Source organism: Halichoeres trimaculatus, unplaced genomic scaffold (assembly GCF_033239565.1).
Source record: "Halichoeres trimaculatus isolate MK-OKI-2021-1 unplaced genomic scaffold, fHalTri1.1 fHalTri1_scaffold_2, whole genome shotgun sequence".
In the NCBI taxonomy this organism is placed as follows: Eukaryota; Metazoa; Chordata; class Actinopteri; order Labriformes; family Labridae; genus Halichoeres; species Halichoeres trimaculatus.
In genome coordinates this window covers 21,314,078-21,337,835 of record NW_027437180.1, presented here as the reverse complement: position 1 = coordinate 21,337,835, position 23,758 = coordinate 21,314,078, and the positions used below count along the sequence as shown (strand labels likewise).

The following is a 23,758-nucleotide window of genomic DNA, read 5'->3' as shown; positions in this document are numbered from 1 at the left end:
CCACTCTCTGCTGGGAATTAGGTAATCCCTGATTTTCTTTTTTTTTTCTTTTTCTTTTTCTTTTTTCTTTTTGATCAAAGATGTCACAAACCTACTCTAAAGTTTCAAACAATGCAATCTGGAAAATACTAAGTACATCAAAAGAGATCTTTATCATAAGATCTAACTCTATCCTTTCTCAACATATTTTCTTACAAACAGGTAATGGTCCAGGGATCAAATGTATTGAAAAAACTTTGGCTTTGAAACTAATTAAAAATTGTTTCATGAGAATTTCTCAGGTGCACAGTTGTGAAAAAAAGCAAGGGGTCGCCCTTGAGTTGACTTCATGAGACAGAGGGGTGTGGTCTCCACAGGTAAGCTGATGTCATCCCAGATGAAAAAAAGACCCAAACAGAGGGTGGAGCTGGTGCAGCATGAAAAGGGTGTATGAGACTGACCTAGATATTACTGAATATTGTGTTCTTTTTAAAAATATCTTTTCATTGTAAAGTAATAAGTTAAATCCCCAATTAAAAAAAAAAAGATTCTGTTTTAAAAAAGTTGTACTTGAAAATCAAAAGTAAATTGACTTTTATGTAAGTTGATTTCTTTTTTGTGATCAGGTGTGATCAGTCAAAACTCTCATTGAATAAAAAAGTAGAAATTAAAAGTAATCGTTTTTTTTCTCGCTGTTGTCAAATTTTTTGGACAGATTTGGTATTGCTTCACTTTTCATATACTTTAAACATTCCTGAAAAAGCTATAGCACCACATGCAGTTTAAGCGATCCTAGGCTTTGACTACACATGCCAAATGCCAAATTATACAGCAGGCTAAATAGCTAATAAAGTGTAGTAATGTAAAGTGGAGTTACTTGATTTTCAGGAATAAAAAGGAGCTGCGTGTGAAATTTCCCAGGTGTATCATGGCTGAAGTGGATCTGAGTTACAGTAGCAGACAGTGTGTGTCCATATTTAAAACTTCCGGTTAGTAGGAGCGTTTATGTTGAAAATAACCTCCAGCTGCTTCTTTAAGATAAAACAAACAGGGACTCCTCTGGTAGGTTTCCCACCGCCATCCTCCTCCTCCCCCTCCTCCCTCCTCCCTCCCCCTTTACTCACTCTCTCTGTCTCTGTATCTCTCTCCCTGGGACCCAAACTTGTTTCAGGAAAAAGCGCCTGAACATATCTTTTTTTTCTCGCAGGCTGGAAGAAACAGGACAGCCGCCTCCGTGCCAAGGAGAAGGCGTAGACTTCCTCCAAACATTTCCTCCGCCATCTCCGCTTTCGAGTCTCTTCAGTTTTTGTTGAATCTTTTAAAGAACAAGGAGAGTAGTTTTACTACTCTTTACTCCCCTAGCTCCACCTGGCTGGTTTATTTTTCTTTGCTTTAGTAGAACAGAGAAGGAGGATTTCTCCGGCGGAACTTCTGCAGACATGGACTGGGGAACAGATCTTTGGGTGAGTTTGACAGCTGACACAGAGGAGAAGTCATGACATAAAGAAAGTCTCCAACATCCCGTCAGAGTAGCTCGTCCTGCCATTGTTGTCGTGTGCACAGTGTGTACACCAGGCTGCTGTTTTTTCCACGGCAGGCCTGGGTTAAGTAATCTTCAGGCAACAGCAGGAGTGTGTCTGTAAAAGCTGCTGCCAGAGGAAGATTTCGCAACTTCTGCTGCATACCTTATCATAAGCAGAGGGGAAAGAGGGGAGCTTTATGACCCTCTCTGGCCACCTTATCTTCACACTGTTGGCTGAAGGTGTGCCCCAACACCCCTTTCAGTCTCAAGTTTTGCACGCTTTCACCTGAGGTTGTTTGACTGATGACACCACTCAGGAAGTGTTGAAGTGTCTGGATGTTGAAAGCTCGTTTGTGGCTGATTGTAGTGAGTATCTATCATCTGTGACCATCATCAGCTCAGAAGGACTCATTGTTACCTCTTAGCTTCCTCAGTCAATTATTAGGATGATATACTGTAAGACATCAGTTAAAGAAATACAGAAAACGTTGGATAATGCCATTTGCTAGCTTGTCTTGTCCATGTAAAGGTCCAGACATCCTGTTGACTACCTCATACGACACAGAAAGGCAGGAAATCCTCACATTTGAAAGTGGAAACAAGAGAATTTGAGGAATTTTACTTGTTAACAAATGACCAGTTTACCAAATACACCCTAAAAAGAAAGTAACACATGATACTTGAATAAGTTTGAACAAAATTATTATTTTTCTGCAAACTCTCAGCATACATAACATGATGCCTGTGTGTTTGCGTTCTGTGCCAGTATTATGATGCAATCCTAGAAGTTTTTGACTGTGAGGAGGTTTTAACTGGATCTGAAATAGTGTCACTCTTTTACTGATGCTTTTTCCTTAAGAGCAAAATGAGATAATCTTAAATTAGGGAAGGGGCTACAGGTTGGAATTTAACGTATGTGCAGAGGACTGTCGCTTCGGTGTACATGGGGTGTGTGACTTAACCACATAGCCAAACCTGCACTCCTACTAAATGTTGGTTACAAACAACTCAACAAGCAAGGTTTTGCAGGGTGAATATGCAATAATGACCAGGGTTTAATCTTTACACCAGTGTGTGTATGTCAAGTACTCTTAGAGAGTTAAATCGTGCGTATATTTACATGGTCCAGACATTTATTGGGATAGCCAAAGGATGCTAAATTGATTTAGGTCAACCTTTGTGAGCTGACCTGTGCTAATAAATCAGAGTTTAAAAGTTTTTGCTGTTTTTACTTTGCATTGCCACAGATAAATTCATGACCATATCACTCTGCATCATGCAGACAGTGATGTTAAACAGAAACATTCATCACCTCAATCTTTGTCCCACCTTTAACGGTGTTCTCGGGGAGTGGGTGTCTTCATCTTCTCAAAACGCCACAGTTTTTGTCCAAAGGTGACACCAAAATCAGCACAAGACAAAAGCTCATCATGTGCCTTAGTTTGCTGAAGAGGGACTTATTGCTAAAATAGTACATTTTGATTTTAATTTCAAGTCAGCTAGGCAGTGAAATTGCGATGTTTTGTAAGGTGCATGTGTTTTCAGTATATATATAAATAAGACTTTTACTGTTCTTGATGGTTGGTGAAAATGCCTGTGATACCAAACAGTTGCAACTTCTGTCACTGAATCCTGCTGGGATTGTGGTCACAGTGTTAGTACCTCTCAGATTATACTGCAGGTAAACAGACTGGATGAGGTGTTGTGGGTTGTTGAAGTTAAAGTTGTTCTGTTTGTGATGTGTCTGATGGGATCTAATCAATGGTTAATCAATGGTGGGGGTGAAACCATTTGTCAGTTAATTATCATGTCAAAATATTTCCCTGCAGCCAGCGCTGTAGCCTAACCCTGGGATTTACTCTCTGATAATACACAAACTATGAGGTCGAAGAGATTCCAGAGATGTTTTACTATATTATGGATGTCAGGCTTATCGTAACATCTTTGAAAAACAGAAAATGTTCACAAATGTTAACTGTTGGATATGAAGAACAACAACAGTTTTTTCTTCAGTTTTTCAACTTTAAATGTCAGACTGTAGATCCACCTCAAACTTCCCGCTTCAACAACAAACAGTTTCAAAACATCTTATTGAGCTTTAGTAAGCTGTGATTTGATTTTATCTTTAAGCCTTTTGAGCTTTATGTGTACATTGTGAGAACAAACAAAACATCTCCACACTGTATTAAACAAAGATTTTACTCTGTTTTAAAATTACTTTACTTTAGGACATTTAGCTGGAAAAGTTAAAAGTTTATTGTTTGCCCAAACCATGACCTTTGCTTGAATCTAACCCTGTGGTTTTTAAACTTCCATTGAGGAGGCTGTTCAGGGATCATTTCTCTTGTGAAACTAGAAGTCACTGTTCATCTGTGTGTATAATACAGTCGTTAGCCTCTCGATGACGACCATGACTCTCTCGTTACCACTTCACATGTTGTCTCTGAGGATAACACATTTTATTGAGTTATATTAGCAAATCTTGAGATTAATTTCTGAAACTGCTTTGGGACTGTGTTAGAAGTTTCCCTTTAAAGTTTGGATGACTTTAAATAATTTAAGCCTCTGTATATGCTGAATCTCAGGAAAAAGGATGGTCTATTTTACTGAGTAAAAACTGAATTTCTGTTTTGTCTCGTGAGTTTGTTTGGGATGCAGATTGCTGGGTAACTTAAAGTAAACTATTTCAGGTTAAGCTTGATATCATTAACTGTATGACTCTACCTGTGACTTTTAGATGTGTTTTCACTCCAATAATAATAAGTAAAGTCTGGTCTTATTCAGTCTTCTTTCCTTGTGACAAATGTCTCCAGATTGTTTTAGCACAGATAAGTTAAAGTATGACCCATAAATCGTCACTGCCAGGCAGAGACAATCTATTTCCACATCTCCTACTTTACAGGAAGTGCAGAAAATAACAACGTATGTATAAAGCACAACTAAGCACGGAATTAGATTAAACCACAAGCTTTTTAAGATAATTATCATGTCAAATTTCAGAAAGCCTTTTGACATTAAATTAGGAGATCAGTAAATGTCTAAAATGCAAAACAAATAAATAAATAAATGATGAAATATGAAGGTGGTACTCTATTAAAATATACAAGTCTTCATACACCAGGGATGTCAAACTCGTGCCATGGAGGGCCAAGAGGCTGCAGGTTTTCTTTCCAACCAAAAACTTCACCAGCTGGTTTCACTGATTAGTCCCTGCTCTCTGCTTGACGGTGAGGTAATCAGTGGAATCAGCTGATGGAGTTTTTGGTTGGAAAGAAAACCTGCAGCCTCTTGGTCCTCCATGGGACGAGTTTGACATCCCTGTCATACACCATGAAGCCAAAAGATTTGATGCTCCCTCTGCTGATTGGCTGCAGTATAGGTCATAGAACCCACCTCTGTTAGCAGGAAGAATTACAGTGAAATACACAACATACAATTTCACAGAGATGTTTTTTTTTTCATTATTGTTAATTTTTATGCTGATTTATGTCAATATGTTTATTTTGGAAACTAGTTTAAATTTAGTTATTTGATTTTGAAAGATTGATTGACAGCTCTGTTAACAAATGTGACTCTCACAGCATCCTAGACTGGATTAGCATGGTGGAGAAAAAACAGTGAGAGAAAACATAGCTTAAGGACTGTATCCACCAGATTTGCTATAACTTGGTATCGCAAATCTAGCTCCAGAGTGATGACACAGCACAGAGTCAGTGATACTGAATCATTTGAAGATCTGCCATGGGGTGAAAAAAATGACATTTTACTTAATGTGTATGCAACATTAGACACATCTGAACACTCTTTTACATATGGAAAATTCTGCTTAGTGTTTGTCCATAGAACATATTATAAGACCTCTTTATTCTTCATATGATTGTTATAATCAAGATTTTTGTAGGAATTGAAATAATTAAAAAAACTTAATTCTTGGGGGGGGGTTGGATTATTCCTCTGTGGCCTTAAAATTACCATCAGTAAGGCTTACGCCCTGGGATTGACTAGTGACCAGTCCAGGGTGTACCCCGCCTCTTTCTCTAAGACAGCTGGGATAAGATAAGCAGTATAGAAAATGGATGGATGGAGATGTCATGCATCATGCAACCATCACGTAACAGGAGTGTAATCCCCACTTGTTATCAGTAAGATGAGCTGTAACTGTTGTGTATGACACTGTGGCCTGTGAGGTTCACCCATTAGGGGTCCTTTGTATCCAACAGGCCTCTCTGGGGAAAGGCAATGTAAAGTGGCTATGGCCACAAGTGATGTTGTGTGACATCAGTTTACTTGACTCATTTGTATTAAATCTTAAATGAAAGAAATCTCAATCATTAAAGGAGCTAATTTCCTGAAAAAGGCTCACGATGATTTCAGGCTTGTGTAACAAGTTGTGCTGTTTTGTAGCTTTCATTATGACTAAGGTAAGCCAGAAACTGACCTCAGATCAGTCTGGATCAGGAAACACTGCTGCGTCACAGAGAGGGTGGGACTAGTCTGACTGGTTCCAGCGTTAGAGAGGCCCTTGGGACCGTCACTCACAGGGCGGAGGTTCACACTGAGCTAATGATTATCTCATTCCTGAACCCTCTCTGTCTCACTATCAGTTTTTCCTCCTCTCCCACAAACATGCAGGAGTAATGGGGCGTAGCAGCAGAAGTGGTCAGAACATGCAGGAAATCATGGCAAAGATTCTCTGTTAGCTACTCAATCTTTTCATCTGTAGTTTGTTCTTGTTAATCTGATTTTCAGATTTCCCGGGAAAGCGTCTATTTAACTCCTCTTTCCCCTGGTGTTTTCTAATCCAGTTTTTTCCTCCTGGCCCGCTCATATCCAGGACATTTCTATCTGTGTTACTCTATGATCTCCATTTAGCTTCCCATCTAGCCTCTCTGAGGACGCAATATCTGTGTCTCTGGCTCGAAATGACCTCGACACACACAGGAATGCTCACACACACACTCGCACACACACACACGCACACGCACACGCACACGCACACGCACACACACACACACACACACACACACACACACACACACACACACACACACACACACACACAAAGCTGTAAAAGGTGGAGTTGTTCTTTATATTTCACAAGAGACACAACAGCAGACCCTCCCTGTTGCTTTGTGTGTTCTGTTTCTCGTATGTTTTGTGGTTACATTCGTCTTCGGTGAGGCCTCTGCTGTATGCCATGGAGATTTAAACCAGTGTGTTACCTGTCCAACAGGTTTGAGTGTGTGTGGGAGTGTGTTTTGAAGAGATATGTTTAACAAGTGGAATGCTGAAAGGAGAGTTTGCTTTAATCTCTACTACACCTTTGTGCCTTAGTGCATGTGGGATATTAAAAGGAGGGAAGACAGTGTGTATGTGTGTGTGTGTGTGTATGTGTGTGTGTGTGTGTGTGTGTGTGTGTGTGTGTGTGTGTGTGTGTGTGTGTGTGTGTGTGTGTGTGTGTGTGTGTGTGTGTGTGTGTGTGTGTGTATGCATTCAAACCCTCCTGTTTCGATCTGGTGCAGAGTCACATCCTGATGAAATGTGATGCACACAGAGCGTAATCCAATCAGAGCTGACAAAGCGTTAAGTTGATCTATTCGTCATTCAGCCACTTTAAATAGATTGAAATGTTTTCAAGGATCAATGCTGTTCAACAATCTGACACAAATGTGGACTTGATTTTTTTCTTACTTGTCAATGGCTTTGGATTTTGGTGTTTTGTCTGTGAGGAAGAGTAATTTTCCAATGTCTTTAACTTCAGGGTTGAGGTTGTAAACAACACAAATGAAATGACATGTGAGCAAGTTCAGGCTGCACTGATTTCATATCTGCCATGCATCATTTTCATAATCCTCTTACAAGCCTGCCTACCATTAAGGCAGTTTGTTAAGGCTGACTGATTTCAGGTCTTTGCCTTTACTTTACTAATGCCACTGCTGCCTTGCACAAGGGATGCGCTTAAACCACCAACACAGCAACACCCACCTAGCCTCATATTTATCTGATCATTATTCAATTAATGCTTAAAAAGTTAGCCCGTAAGGACTGATGTGAGGAGTTAGGAACCATGATGCCAGGTACTGTTTCCTTGCAGTAAAGAAAAAAAAAGAAAAAGAGAGATGAACAAACTGTCACGGTCCGTCGTGTTATAGTGACTTAACGAGTTGTCTTACTCATGGAAAGATAAACTGGTTCTTTAAAGGCTCTAAGAGCAAATTGCAAACTAGCAGGAGCATCCACCGGCAAACATGGTTTACGTTGGTTAAGAAGGAGGTGATGGTGTTTGATTTCATGACTGTAAGTTTGAGACAGCAATTTAAATTTCACTATAAACCTCCTGATACCAGGTACACAACTCATTGTTATTATAACAGTAACGATAAAGGTGAGACTGGTACTGGAAGTTGCTACTGGAGTACAGCAGACCTAAAGCAGCAGGCCATCTGCTAGGGCTGGGACGATATGCTATTCTCTCGATTCGATTACGATTCTTGGGGTCCTGATTCAATTTAAATTGCAATTCTCTACGATTTTTGCAATTTTAAGTTTGCTTTTTAAGTCTACAGACTATATCAGGAGCCATTTCCCATAAAATGCACATCACGTGAGTCAGAGGGAAACATTTAGCCCTCTGCTGGAAAAAAGTGGTACCTTTTCTTTCAATCCAGTTTATAAAGAAAGACTAAAATGAAGAATTAAAATTGAAAAAAACAAACTTTTTCTTTTGACAAATACTCCCTATTTTGATATTGTCAAACAAAAGATCTGGATATATTGATTTTCCATTTTTTCTCCCACCACCACTGTCTGGAACAAGGATCCAGGGGAACTTGTGAGATAAGGACACTTAGGGGCTCCGTGGTCAGTGACTTTAATGGGACAGGGAAGAGAAAGGGAAAGAAAGGGAAAGAAAGGAGTACAATGTGCCAGTCGTCCCCATAAGTTTTAGCCTTTAGCATTACAGATAAGAGCTGGTCTAAGGCTGAGCCAGGCCTGACTTTAAGCTCCACTCTTAAAAGTGGAGAGACTTTACCTCTGTGACCCTGACTGGTATGTGACTCCAAAAGTGAGGAGCCTGACAACTGAAGGCTCTATCTCCCATACTACTGTAGCTATGACCAAGGTTATAATAGTTTTGGATTTGTCATTATAGTTTAGTAGTAGTTAGTTTTGACATTTTATTCCGGTTACATTTTGGTTTTGATGCGTTTTAGAGCCGGCTCTCTAGTTTTTATTAAGTTTTGATTTTTGCAACACGGCTTAGTTTTAGTTAAGTTTAAGTTAAGTTTCAGTTTAGTTTTAGTTTTTCATACCTTTTAACCAGGTGCAAGATTCAAATAGGTCAGAGTAAATGTTTTGTAATACTGTTTATTTTCAAGTCCAACATAGTGCTCACTGCTCAGCCAATGCTGATACCGAAATGTTGGCTGCTGCCTTAAACTCAAGAAAATAATATAAACTCAATATAAAAAATATAAACATAATTTATATAAAAAAATATAAACATAAATTATATAAAACAATATAATGTGAGCTTCAATAATTAGAAACGTGGACTCTGTAACAATAAAGTCAGACTCACATGCAATTAAACTATTACAGATGCTCTGATTCATTGCTCCACTTTGTTTCGTCGCAGCACAGCGCACAGCGCACAGCGCACAGCCAGTCAGTGCAGTAAACAAGCACATCCCAGTACGTCACCATGATGGTGCCGTATGGCACTGACAACTGAATAAAACTGTTGTAAAATTGGATGAGAAAGTAAATTGGATTATTTCAATCCTAAAGGCTATTAATGTTGTCAGAAACAATAACTAGGGACATTTTGTCTATAATTTTGGTTAGTTTTTAGTTTTGTTTCAGTTAACTATTATAACCTTGGCTATGGCAGGCAGTGCTGAATGCTGGAAGCATCATGTATTAGAGAAGCAATAGGATACCACAGGCTCTTTAAGATACAACGGTGCCTGACCATAAAAAGATATTTTTAACTTGTACTCTGGATTTTATGGTGAGCCAGCGTAAGGAGGCTTTTAAAAGAGAGATGTGCTTTCAGTACTTGTTCTGCAGTGTTTTGGACCGGCTAGATTAGCTAATGCTGATGGTCCCTCACTGTAGCAGCCTCTGCTGTCAGTGTGTCAGTCTGGTTTGGATGGTAGCAGGTGACCAGTAGTGTAAAAGCACTTTGAGTGGGCAGAAAGGCCATTTCCCAAAATATTTGACAAGTTCTTTAAAAAATCTGAAAGCAGCTAACAGGTTTTGGGAGCAGATGTAGAAAAAATAGAAAATGTTGATTAATTTTAAGAGCTGCGGATTAACTTTCAGTCAGCTGGTAAATGTCTTCATTAGGAAAGCTTTGGAGCTGCTAAGTGAAGTGTCTGATCCTCTTAAATCAGCAGACAATTTCCCTGTGATACTCCCGCTGCAGGCTTCACTTCCTCTTTTCTTGTGACTCTGTGTCTCTGGTTTTGCTTTCACTCTTAGTGGATCAAAGACTTATTTATGTTTGACTTTAAAAAGCTTTTCCCTGTCATTGTGTGTATGTTTTGGGAAAATACTGTACTGAATTGTCTGAGATTGGCTCTGCATATAACCTTGTCACTGATAAAAACATTTAGCTTTAACCAGGATTGCAGTTTGACTGCACACAGGTTTAAAATATGAAAATGTATCTTCTGTCTTTTGTAACAGGACCAGTATGATCACATTGACAAGCACACACAGTCTGGCCTGGACCTGGTGGAGCGATACATAAAGTTTGTGAAGGAACGAACAGAGATAGAACAGAGCTACGCCAAACAACTCAGGTGCGCCATGGTCAGCTTTAATCAATGACTTTGGATTGACAGCAAATTTTATGCATGTGTACAATATCTGCATCTCTTTGCTTTCCAACAGGAGTCTAACAAAAAAATATGCCAAAAGAGGAAGCAAAGAAGAACAAGAATGCAAGTGAGAGAACTCAACTTACACTTTTACTTTCTGTTACCTTCACCACTTTTGCTTTGCATACAGAAATCACAGTTTTTGTTTTGGTTCCTGATTTTGTGCATGTGTAAAGCTCCCTTTACACACAAGCTGTCTGTACGGACAAGAATGGTGGCAAATTGAGCCTCACCTTTTACTAGATGCCTTTACTAAGATTTTATCAGCCATACCTTTCTAGTTAGATTGTAGCAGTTGGTAACAGTTAGGTTGAGTCTTGACGCCCGCGCGCAAGCCTGATTTCACCTTTCACTTCACTTTCCACCATTTCACTTTCACTTGGCCTTAAAGTGGCAGTGAATGCAGCTGCTTTGTCTTTGTGTCAGTGAAAGTGGCATCAAGTGTTTCAGGCCTTCCTCTGTTTTACCACAAAATATGGTCTCTATTGAAGCAGATGCACATTACATTGACTGTGCAGATTGGACAGTTCCCACAGGCCTGATGTGTCTTATCACATTTCCTAAGCCACCTGTCATCATTTGGGAGCTCATAAAGATAACTTGAATTGGACGCAGAGTCAATTGCTGGTTCTTCTACCTGTAAGGAATTCCCTATCTGACTGTCCTCTGTGCTGCAGGTTCAGCAATCACGCATCGTTACAGGAGATCCTAAACGAACTGAACGATTACGCCGGCCAGCGGGAGCTCATTGCTGAAAACATGATGACCGGCATTTGTGTGGAACTCACCAAATACCTCCAGGATCTCAAACAGGAGCGCAAAACAGTAAGAGGAAGGAAGAAGGCTCAGCAGAGGGGGGGAAAACGGGGAAATTGTACAAACTGCGTCATCATCTTTAACCTCTTCCCTCCACAGTACCTGTCTGATGCCAAGAAGGCCCAGCAGAATCTAGAGAGCAGCTTTAAACACCTAGAAAGTGTGAGTCAAGTTTTTGTTTCCTAAAGGACAAGCCTCTTGTAGTATCTTTTCATGTGGATGGTTCTTTGATATTATGGTATCATAGTTCACACCTGCTGTCTGTTCTGAGTTATAAACATTTTCTAAAGCTCCCTTAAATTGCATTTTAATAGGTAAATGTTGCCAAAGATGTTAAACCTTAGTAGGAGATGGTTAAGTTTCTTTTGTTATGACAAAACAGAATTTGACTGGACTTTTTAAAAGTAAACTCAAGAAAATATTTATCAGAAACATAATTTGATACACAGTGTGTTTGGTTTCCTGTACATTTTTTCTCATTTTGCACTGGCACAATTTTTTCTTCAGAGTCCTTTGAACATATTACGTATTTAAAAATTATTTATACACTGAGGTTTTTGGATTCATCTCTGAATACTTTATTCTTCATAGCAATCTGCTGAGTCAGGGTGTATGAATCATGGAGTTGAAGTTACTTTAGCCAGAAATGAAGTCATTTAATATGAAAAATGGATCCTTTGTAAGAGGTTAATTAACCCATGAAATTCATAAAAGAGTATTTTCAATTTTTTCCACACTTTGAGCACCACAAAATTATCATACTCTAATGAGAGGGAGGTGAGGCAACAAATTAAATCCCTGTAGAGTCACAGAAATATCCCTACTGTTTGTAATTCCTGCTTCAGAGACAGAAGTATGAACTACAGTATTTGGTGGACAGTCCACTTCCTCTCTTTTTAAATCTTCTGTGTGAAAGAGTTCCATGCCTTTTGCATTTTTGATACTCTGTAAAGCTCTATGCATTATTCATGTAAAAATAAATTGTTTCTGTTTGTACATGTCTGCAGACTAAGAAGCGTTTTGCAAAAGAGTGGGCAGAAGCTGACAAAGCCACACAGCAAGCAGAGAAAACTGAGAGCGACCTGAATGCGACCAAACTGGATGTTGAAAAGGTAAACACACACATGTACACACCAACACAGACTGAAAACATTAACTGAGTGCTGATTTGTTTCACCCACAGGTTTCAGATAGTTTTTGTGAAAATTATCCTTGAACTGTCCTTGTCTGTCTCCCTCCATGGTGGATTTCACCTCCTTTGCCTCCCCTCCCTCCTCCGTCTCCCTCCCTGCATCTGTCCCCACATTGATCCCACTTTGCATTTTGTTTTGCATCTCGTCATTTCCCCCTCTTCCTGCATCTTCTCATCCTCCCCTCCCTTTTTTCTCCATCCTTGCACCTGTCTCTGAAGGCCAAGCAGCATGCCCACTCCCGCACACACACGGCAGAGGAGTGCAGGAACGACTACGCAGCTCAGCTCCAGAAATACAACAAGGAACAAAACTTCTTCTACTACACAGAGATACCACAAATCTTCAATGTGAGAAAGAACCCACACTCATTCACACGCGGTTGAGCTGTAAAACACTGTACTACACGTCTGCTACAGTGACATAATACAAACCACACCCTTCTGTGCCTTTTCTAAAACGAAATCCTCTGCAACTGCTGTTGCAGCTCATAAAGATCAGACAATGATCAATGGTGAAAAAGATAAGACCCCACAAAGAAATCAGCTGTGTATGTGTGTGTTGAACAGAAATTACAGGACATGGACGAGCGGCGGATTCGGCGTATGGCAGAGGGCTACAGCCAGTTTTCAGACATTGAGAAAAAGGTGCTGCCCATCATCTCCAAGTGTTTAGAAGGAATCACTGCAGCAGGGGCCAAAATTAATGAGAAACAGGTAAACATGAGAGGTTGACTCTGTACACATGTTCAGTGTTTTGTTTCTCACATATTTTGAGAAGAAAAAAAAAGAAAGTATATCTGGGGCCTTGTTTTTTCTGGGTTTGAAAATGTGATTCAGACAGTGGGATCAACATTACACTCCAGGTAACAACCAACCCACCAGCTAGAAGCTTCTTAACATGTTTACTGAAACCTCTTACTGTCCCAACATGATTAACCTTTTTTTCAATACAGATACTTAATTCTTAATACTTTACGGAACTTCAAATTAATATTCAGTTTTTGTGAATGTCAAACCTAGTTTAGTGGTTTGTGTATGAAATCACGTTTTTCATGTTGTTTTTAATTTTGTTCAACATTATGAATGCCTGACTTTGTATCCCATAATTTTAATCTTCAATTTCCTCATTAAGTGTAAACATTTGACATTTCTTTTTCCAAGTAAGTAGGCTAAGTATCCCTTGGTTTTTAATGAGGCTAGCCAGAATGGACTACCACGTATTTGTTTGTGTTATCAAAAGAGGTTGAATTATTTTTTGTACCTAAATTTCTCAGCAGAAAAAAATGTTACTTTCTTAAGAGTATAACAGAAAACTTTTTGTTGCATCTCCATTCCTTTTTGTCATGAATGTTGATTTTATTCATTAGTGTTAGAGTTGCCCAGCACACACAAAGAGCAAGAACTCTCTTTGCCATTTTGTCTGTCTGCAGGATTCAATACTGTTCATAGAGCAACACAAGTCTGGTTTTGAACGACCGGGGGATGTTGAATTTGAAGACTACAGCCAAGGGATCAAACCAGCGACCTCTGACTCGAGTCTAAACCCACCAAAAGTGCGCGCCAAACTCTGGCCTTTCAGCAAGAAGCACAAGGTGATTTTCTACACTATTCCTACTTTTAATTTGTTTCCTTTTGAGTTTGTATAAAAAGGACAGCATCTCAAGGACAAGATATTCTCTGCTTCTCGCCTCGTCTCACTCTCTTCTGTCTCTAACAAACTATCTGTCCTGTTCTTCTCATGTGGTTAAACTAATGGGGTCACTAAGTCACTGTCGTGCCAAAAAAGATCTTGCCATTTCTAGTACATCTAACTCCATTAATAGAGCTGAGTCATGCAGTTAGACCGAACACACAGCATGCCTCTGTTTTAAACAACAGCAACATCTGGTGAGAAAAAAAGCACCTTTAATATTGAGTTCTGACTGTTTAACACAGAAATCTCAGAAAAGCAAATTTGAGTCACTCAATTCATGAACTAGTAATATTTTAAATGCAAATATTTTTATTATGTTTGTGTGATGCTTGATTAATAAAAGACAAAACTACAATAATTTTAACTTATAAGGAGGTAAATCTTCTTGTAAGTACTTTGTCTCCAGGCATTCTTTTTCATCACTCTGACACCAAGCTTTGCACATAATTATCAGTCTTATAGATGTCAATAGTTTAGTTGGTTTCTTTTTGTAAATGGCACACAAACAAATTTAGAATGTTTTTATTTATGATTCATGACATTTGAATTTTTTTTTCCCTATTCATTTCTGAATTATGTGAAGGTAATACTTAAAACTCAATAGTCATCAAGTACAGTGAATTGAACTCAAACAGGAGTTAATACAGCACTTCAGCCAAAGGTTAAGGCCAACTGAAAGGTTTGTCATTTTTTTCAAGGAACCAGTTCAGTAACATGTTGCTATGTGAGTCATTCAGTGTTTTAATTTATTCAAAAGAAGCCTGTCATCTAGTCCTATAATGTGACTCATTTCGTGTCTTTATTTTTTTTTCTAATCCAACAATGGAGATCTGAGGCCGAAACAAGCAAGCTTTGAGAGGAGGATCAGTTTATTGTTGGTTTGGTCTTTAAGTGGGATTTGTATTCAGAGTGAGAAAATCGTAACCAGACTCATCCATTAATACCTGACATGTTGAGTCTGAAATGATTACAAAACCAGCTCTTAATACACTTCTAAAAAAAGAAAAGGTGTCACAGTTACAGCTGGTCAAACCTGAACCTTTGCCTGTTGAACAGCTTGTTGCACAGAACTCCTGAGAGACACCTTTCACGTCTTAGTGAGTCAAGTCTGCCCAAAGTGCAAAACCAGCAATTTTAAACTCATGCATGTTCTCTTTATTAAGTTGTGCAAAAGTGACAATCACATGGTGTCATAACAATGGTTTAGAATAAACACACACACATACACACACATATACACGCAAAACTGAGCACACATTCCAGACATGTCTTACCCCACCGCCCTGTTACCCTAGGGGCCTATTCTAATTCCAGTCTGCTGCACAGACTTGCCTTAAAACACCCTTTGCTCTCTCTTTAACTCTTCGTCCTGTTTACAACTAAAACCTGTGCATCTGTTTTACTCCCCTCTCTTTTTTTCCTTCTTTGCTCTTCACTCTCTTCCCTCTGTTTTTTTCACCTTGTCTTTTTCCGCCCTTCTTCAGTTTTCCCGTCCGGCTTTCTCTCCCCCATCCCCATTCCCACCAGGAAGCCATCCCCTCTCCCTCCCCCTCTCCCTCCCCCTCTCCAAGCTGCAGCACTCCCCCCTCTCCCTCTGTCTGAGAGAGTTTAATCGTTCTGTAAAACCCAGGATTTCCACCTTAAAGTTATTGCACAAACACCACCGGGTGAGTGATGGCATCTGCTGAGGTCCAAGCTATGTCCTCCCATGATGTCATGTTTTGTAAATACTTTGGCCATAAGACATTGTGAAAACAGTTTTAAATCATTCATGGTGGACAGATCATTAGCCTGTTCTTTATAAAGCCTCATTTACTATTTTCACTGCTTGCATCACAACATTTTTGCTGGGACCTAACACTCAGGGTGGAAAGCTCAAAACCAGTGATAATGATTTTCTGTATTGTTGTATCCAGTCTTTGAAACCAGTGAACAAAGGGATTTTGACAAATATTTCTAAGTTTTAATCTTACAAAATGAAACGGTTATACTGCAATACAGAAACATGCAGCAATGCAGTGCAACAGCTAAAGCTAGCACTGAGCCGTTTTGGCTAACCTCACTTTTTGAACGTGTTACATGGCCAAAGGAAGAAGTTAATTCAATGACAGAAATTTGTATTCAACTGAACATTATTCCTATGTTTGATTACAACTGTATAAGCTGGCTTAGGCTCTTAGCATATTTTGGCTAATTCCTGCATCAGCAGTTCAATGTTGATGTTAGCAAACTCTAGCATCCAACCTCCTGCTTGCTAACATAATTCTGCCTAACAGGATGAATTCAAGACTCCTGTATTGTCATGTGATTTTATGCCAGACAAGTACACTGTCAGGAGGCAAAGCTTGAGATAAATTGTCAGATTGTCTATGTCCCATCTTATTTGATGCTGGGTTAAAGCCATTAGAGCGTTCAATGCCTTTTTGATCACAGCGTATAGCTTCACATCCTGAGTGGGGTTTTTTTTCTCTTTTTATATAATCCATTCTTGCTGTTGTATAAGATTCTTCACTGTGCTGTGTGTTTGTTGTGTATTTGTCTCACACTGAGTGTCCATTTTGTCTCTGTCCAGATAACGCAAGCTGTAAAACACATGGTAACACTCACTCACATTACATAGAAGGTAGAATCAAAGATATTTCAGGGATTGATCTGTGGTGATGGTTACTTCTCAAGGGGCAAATGCAGCTCAGTGAACAATTATAATCAGGACCACGCTGCACTGACCTAAGTGGGTAAAAATGGCTGGTAATTTTAAGAAGAGACACCTAACCTTGACGTTCAACATAACGTGTTGAGGTGTGAGAGGCTGCTCATTTTGCAGGAGGCACTGCTGAGGAGGTCATCCTTTTCCTCTCAGGGTCCTATAATCAGTTAAACAGAATGACATTAGTTTGAGCTATCTTCACAATCCAGACAACCTAATGATAAATAAACAAAGGAAGACAGATGTTTTGATGCAGGTTTAATCGAGAAAATCCATTCAGCTGCTGTGACTGTTCATCAACATAGAAAGCTGAAGGAAATTGTCTGCAAAATTGGATGGTGTAGGCTTTAAAGAAAGTAACTAACACCAGGCTGTCACATGGAAGTGATTATAGATGGAGAAGCAAACAGTTAGTTTCTGATCCTGGAAAAATTGTTCAAAGAGAATATTAATCTAATTGGAACGCCTCCTAAATCTGTCAAATTATGAGAATGACATGTTTGTAGAGGTGAGACCTCAGTGACATGCACATTCTGCCAAGCTTAGAGCTATTGCTTTATCAGACTTCAAATATTCATGTGAATAAAACTGTGTATTTCAGTCAGCTGAGAGTTACTGAATGGGAAAAAAATAATGTACATACTCAGATCTATTTTGTAGTGAGTGAGTCTGAAAATGTGGCTGCTTTGTTTTACTGCAGAATTTGCCATTTAAATGCCCTTGTGTTCAGGCTCTACATGACCTGTAACAACAGCTAGGTGTTGTCTGGAATTGTTGAACGTGAATGTGGCCCTTACCATCTGCTGTGCAAGCAAATCAATCAGCCCTGTTCATTGGTTTTTGAATTTTCGAATCATATGTGTTTTTTCTAACAGTAAAGGGACATTTCTTTCCAAGTTTCACATAAATGAGACAAGTCTTTAGCCTGTGATGCCATACTGATGAAATGCAATTGATTCTCCATGAAAAGAAACGACAAAAGCTCAGATTTTTACTAAAGCAAAACACAGTATTTAATTTAAGTGACCATCTTATTCAAGTGTCATTTCCACCCACACTGCACCCAGGGATGTTTTTTAAGCTCTAATCACATCTTGATATGCTAACAGTTTCACAATTTCTATTTAATACTTCTAAAGGAATGAAGATGATTTTTACAAAATCAACAGAAAAATGTCTTTCAGAAAGAGTATTGCTGCTTGTTTTCAAATTCCAAACAAACTTCATGGAGAAAATAAGTTGTTTTTTTCTTCAAATGTCAAGCCCCGTTCTGAAATTATGCTGTTATGAAACACTCATGCCTGATTTTTCTATTCAGAACTTACAAGTAGAAAAATAGAAAATGTGTTTGCTAAATTGAGAAGAAGTCTCTTCTACAAATCTCTGTAATTATTTGGCTCTCTTAGTGAAAAAAAAGGTCTCAAACATCATCACATTTATACAGTTTTTTTTTTCTCAGCTATTCGTTAATTTATGAATTTGTTTGATTTCTAAGCTTGCCTGAATGTGCATTGGTGTGGTATCACAAGCTAAAGAAGTTGTTATTCATGTCTGGGGTAAAATGGTGTGTGCCAATCCATACGGGCACAGAGAAAACTCAGTGGTATTGCCAAGGGAAGTAAGTCATACTCCTCTTTTTCTCTCTCTCTCTCTGTTATTTGTTTGTTTCCCCTCATAACTGTCATTTCTTAAAACGGAGGGATAGCTACCTTGACACGGAATAATTGGCTCTCCATTGTTTGCCTGCTCTGACTAACAAGCTCTCTGTAGACATCCTATTATCAGAGGGACAGAGATAGACAGAAGGAAGGAGGAGTGACATCTGGTGGTGCTTACTGATAAGGTTGGTGTATACATGACGCTTAGGATGCTCATTATGTGTGCTCTTTGTGTGTATGTGTGTGCCTGTGTCTAGCCACCTGCAGCAGAAGATTTCTCTCACCTTCCTCCAGAGCAGCGGAAGAAGAGGCTGCAGGCGAAGATCGATGACATCACCAAAGATCTGCAGAAGGCACAGGACCAAAGGTGAAAACATTAAAACATCACCGACAGCATTAACAGTTTCCACAAGGCACTGACTGGGAAGCATTTTGTGATATGAAAAGAAGGAAGGATGGTTTTAATTTCATTGTTGAATTCATGAAGTTTGTTTGGGCTGTAAAAATCATTTTTGCAGCAACACTCCTTCACTAAGATGCTTAGCCTTATATTTCAGAAGAAAAACATAACTTTAGCCTTTTGGAAACAGAAACACTCTTAAACACTAGAAAGAGTTCTCTGTAGGTTTGAGTGTCCATTCTGAAGAAGCAGTAGCCAAAGTTTGAGACAAATAAAAAACTCTTGAATATTATGAATTGAGTGTGCATGCTTGGTTTCATCAGATTTTAATTGGCTATAATATGACATTACAAGAAAACATCAAAAACTTTAATTCATGTAATAAAATGGCACTGATAAAAAAAAAAAGGTTAGTCACCCTATTTGAAAGAATAATCAAACTCCAGTCTAGACTCATTTTTTGCTATGACGTGTGAAGGCGTGCCTTACAAGACAACATATTTATTCAACCAGCAGACACACTACGTGGCCACTATTGTCCTCATACTTCTGTTTGTGTCCTTGTGGACTTGAGATGCTTTAATGGTTTGGGCTTGGGCTCCCAGTTTCAATTAGTGAACAATAGTCTGTTCCTAATTTGGCGGTAATAGTTCGGTGAAGACCTTTTTCCTGTTTGTATGTGACAATACTCTTGTGCACAATGCAAGGCCTGCAAAAGAAATACTTTACACCCATTGCTGAGGAAGAACCTGACTGCAAACTTCCTTAATCAGTGCTCCCTTTTTGAAAACAATAACACCTTTTTACCTGTCGTTGACCTCAGTGAAGCTCTGGAGAAGATGAAAGGTGTATACGAGCAGAATCCACAGATGGGAGACCCCTCCAGTCTGGAGCCTCAGATCACAGAAACAGCTCAGAACATTGGCCGCCTGAGGGGGGAGCTCACCAAATATGAGGTCATCACACATGCTGAATCAAAATGTTTGATGAACTTATTTATGTGTTTGTTCAAGTTTAAACATAAAATGATGTCTGGTTACAGACATGGCTGTCAGAAGCAGTGGGAGGAGAGGAAACTTCCAACACCTTCAATAATAACACTCAACATAGGTAAGATTTTTTTAAGGAGCAGTTTAATTTTAGGGAAGTATGCTCATTAACCTTTTTATTTTAAGCTTCTAAGAACACATATTATTGGGTATTTATTGAGTCGCAGTAAAGACTAAAGGGAGGGAGAGTCTTTAAGCACATCTACAACCTGGTAGGTTAAGGTGACCAAAATGTGCTGTAAGTCCTGCTTGTGTGCAAACTTTGGCTGTTCCCTCTCAGAGGAACCAGAACTGCTGACTTTACCCAAACCTTTCAACTTTGGCTAACTGTAACCATTTCCCCATGTTTAGTCACATGCCAGAAACATTGTGAAACTTCAGTGGTTAGGTTACAGTACATGAGTCACAAACAGTACTTGGAAAATCTTTGTGTCTACAGCAAGAATGAGTTTGTTCCATATGGGACTGAAACCCAGGTGCCCTTGGCTATAGCCTGTGTCTAACTCAGTTAATTCAGCCAGAATTTCTTGAGAAAAATGATGAAACAATGTGTACAAATCTCATTAGAGTGTGGTAGCCATTTAGCATCTTTGTCTAGTGGAAGCCCAAAGTGTCGTAGGGTAACTTTCCTATTCTGTGAGCGAGAAAAAAACACCCTTGTGTTATACTCCATGAACTAAAATTTTATATCACACTTGGGCTCAAAGCTCCTATGAGGAGTTTTTAATCAGTTATGAAACAGACCAAAATAAATTTTATGGTCTTCCGTTGAGCTACAGAATCAAATAAGACCACCAAAGGGAGACTGAAAGTGCTGATATGTTTATTTAAACTATCTGGAACTACTGTGGAGGGGGGAATGGTTGAACGCTTTAGATAACTTTGTTTACATTTTTCTCGGCAGAGTTTGTCATTGGCAAAATCAACACAGGTTAGAGTTCCTAACTGAAGCTTTAAGTTTTTAATAAGTAAATTATTTAGACACTTTTTTTTCTTTTATTTTTTGAACTCCAAACATATTTTAAAAGTGGTATCAATCTCCTGATCTAACTTTTGGTAATGAGTGGATTAATGTCCTTAGTTATGAACAGTGTGTATAATATGGTATAATACGAAGAAGAAAGCACATCTTGATTTTAAAGGGTAACTGTGTCTTTTTGTGTGCATTTGCAGTGTTGTTGCAGGCGACACCACACAGAACATCTACACAGAGTTCGAGGACGAGTTTGATGATGTAGAAACTCCAATTGGCCAGTGCTCTGCTCTTTACACTTTTGAAGGTATATTATGACATTCATTCCCAACTCTGTCATAAATAGATCTCATTATAGTCCTTTATATGAGTCTTTTGTGTGTGTTTGCATGCAGGCAACAGCGAGGGCACGATTTCCATTACAGAGGGAGAGCTGTTGAGTATAATGGAGGAGGATAAAGGAGATGGATGGATGAGAGTCCTCAGAGCCAATGGCGAAGAGGGCTATATACCTTCATCCTATGTCAAACTTGCACCATAACCCACACAGACACACACAGACACAGACACACACACAGACACAGACACACACACAAACACACACACACACACACACACACACACACACACACACACTGAGTTTGTGTTGGAAAGTTAAGAGCCAGGGGCGAATACAAAGTCATCCGTGATAATTGGAGCTTTTCTCTACATCTTTTATCTTGGCCAGTGACGTGTTGGTGAGATGAAAGTGAGTGATTATGAGGCTTGTTATCAGGACTGATTGCAATTATCCTACACTCCTGTTTCTGCTTGCCGCAGCAGCAGAGGCGGCCTCTAAATGCAGGATGTAAATCCCCTCTGATCTTACTTCTCCTGCTCCTCTAAAGACAAACTCTTGAATGTATATCTGAACTTCTTGACACAGCATTAAGTGATGACGCGTGTATCTTTTTCAGCTACACTGTAGCTCAACGCTACATTCCTACATCCATATATCCTTTCACTTGACTTTGCCGTTGCCACTTGTAGTAACCTGCTGAATATTTTCTGTTTGTAACACCAACCTTCTGCTAAAACTTTTTTTCTTGACATGATAATGTGAGTTTGTTTCATGATAAAGAGGGTTTGTTTTATAACATATAACTGGATAGAAGCCACTAATATACAGGGTTTGTAACATGTAGAGGATCCTCTGATAAACTGTCGCTGTAAATGATAGGTTCACATTTTTTCAAGTCCTCAGTTCAAGTCCCTTTGAAGGTAAAAATCTACATTTGACACGACTTAAATCTAGACTTTTTCTCACTTTTTAACACTCTTAATGAACACCAGAGGTATCAAAATAAAACATTTTTAAATGTTTAAATATTTACATAGCTCTGTACTCCCACTGTGGAGCTATTTTAACGTGGGGGCACACCTGAGGAGACTCAAGGAGCTTTTTGAGGAAAAACTGTTTCTTCACACTTCCATGCCAGCTTAATGTTTCACACTGTTCTTTTTGATCTTAACAAGGGCTGTCACAACAAACCTGTATTGACCAATAACTACCTTAGAAAATGATTAGTATTGTATTTGTATAACAATACAGAAATACTATAACTGGTTGTTCAAATAATGCAGCAGTAATGGTTCTTTATGTTGGTTGACACCCACCATAAGACTGAGGGATGATGTTGCTATGATGATCTGTGGGCCAGTTGCATTTATACCTGAAACTTATACCTGTCCTTGATGTGACAAATAGCTGTTTCCTTAGTTTTCTAAAAATATTGCAGAACAACTGTTACCTTGAAATTTTGGGCACAGTAATGAGTTGAAATCTGTTATCTTGACAGCCCCAGTTAAAGCCTGAATACAAATATATTATCAAAGTAAATCTAAAACTCTTCCACTTAATGTAAGAGACACAGTTAATATTAGCAAGCAGATATGCTTTGGAATATATCTTTACTCAGAAAGTTGACCATGAATTTTCCACCTAATCACCCAATTTTAAGCTTTGTGGGGATACTAAAAACTCATGTAAGCAAGAAGACCACTGTAACGTTCAAACCTTTTCCATGTCACTTTAGGGAACATGTTGACCATTTTGAGAAGATTTAAAAATGTGAAACTAACATTTATATGCTGTGACATTTTTACTGCCAAAGCAAAATTTGCACAGAAACTGTTTCACAGTTTTGTGAATTTAGGAAGCTATTCCTGAAAAAAAAAGCACAATGAACAGAGTTCAACGCATAGTTGAAATACAAGAAAATTACCCTTGTTATCCATCATTTTTTTGTCTTAGGTTTAGTCAATTTCAAAGGACTGATCAAACCAGTTGTGCCACAGGGAGAAATTTTGAGTCAAAATGGGACCAAGATGCTGAGACGTAAAAAAAAAAAAAGAAAAGAAAAAAGTGCACATTTTAACACATAAAATACATTCTTGATAGGATTATGTTTGATATGTTTTCTCCCTCACAAAAAGTTGAGATTATACCTTCAAAATGTACTTCCCTTTCTGTGAATTATCCAAACAAATGGACTCTTTTTTTTTTTTTTTCTTCAATGTTGTTTTCATTCAACTTCTTTTTTTCTTCTGATTTTTGTTTCCACAGAATACTTGTGTGGGAAGATTTTGATTTGTTATGAGCTAAAACTCAGATTCCTGGTGAGCACAGAGTAACCTTTCTCTTTCAGCAGATACACTACATCTCCTGCAGTTCAACTCTGCACAGTCCACAAACTTAGAACAAATTTACAAAGAGAATCTCCCTCTTGATAAGCCATGATGTGTTTACTCATTTCTTTCTCCACCACTCATGTCCTGCACTTGCAGAAGTTTTTTCAACATTAAAGGGTTTTCATTATGTGACCAATTTTTAAATAAACTG

The 23,758-nt window shown here is 38.8% G+C and overlaps 1 protein-coding gene across 3 annotated transcripts; it reads left to right on the top strand.

The window, feature by feature from the left end:
• Window positions 1–1,126: 1,126 nt before the first annotated feature.
• trip10b (thyroid hormone receptor interactor 10b) lies at window positions 1,127–23,666 on the top strand. Of its 3 annotated transcripts, XM_074664139.1 has the most exons (15): window positions 1,127–1,442; window positions 10,196–10,311; window positions 10,403–10,456; window positions 11,067–11,214; window positions 11,305–11,367; window positions 12,213–12,317; window positions 12,617–12,745; window positions 12,965–13,111; window positions 13,828–13,989; window positions 15,575–15,757; window positions 18,713–18,822; window positions 19,679–19,811; window positions 19,898–19,965; window positions 21,078–21,184; window positions 21,273–23,666. In XM_074664139.1, the coding sequence occupies exons 1-15, from the start codon at window positions 1,419–1,421 to the stop codon at window positions 21,416–21,418; spliced, it is 1,695 nt and encodes a 564-aa protein (XP_074520240.1). In that variant the 5' UTR covers window positions 1,127–1,418; the 3' UTR covers window positions 21,419–23,666. The 3 variants fall into 3 exon arrangements, with proteins under 3 accessions (XP_074520240.1, XP_074520251.1, XP_074520244.1); XM_074664150.1 differs by lacking the exon at window positions 15,575–15,757 and having other exon boundaries at window positions 1,129–1,442; XM_074664143.1 differs by lacking the exons at window positions 1,127–1,442; window positions 15,575–15,757 and adding an exon at window positions 1,789–1,867.
• Window positions 23,667–23,758: the final 92 nt, after the last annotated feature.

Excerpts from the sequence above, each read along its gene's own strand:
- trip10b (XM_074664139.1), top strand. The coding sequence starts at position 1,419 with ATGGACTGGGGAACAGATCTTTGG. Across the intron at positions 11,368-12,212 it reads GCTTTAAACACCTAGAAAGT|ACTAAGAAGCGTTTTGCAAA; the intron begins GTGAGTCAAGTT and ends ACATGTCTGCAG. Across the intron at positions 19,812-19,897 it reads GGGAGCTCACCAAATATGAG|ACATGGCTGTCAGAAGCAGT; the intron begins GTCATCACACAT and ends GTCTGGTTACAG.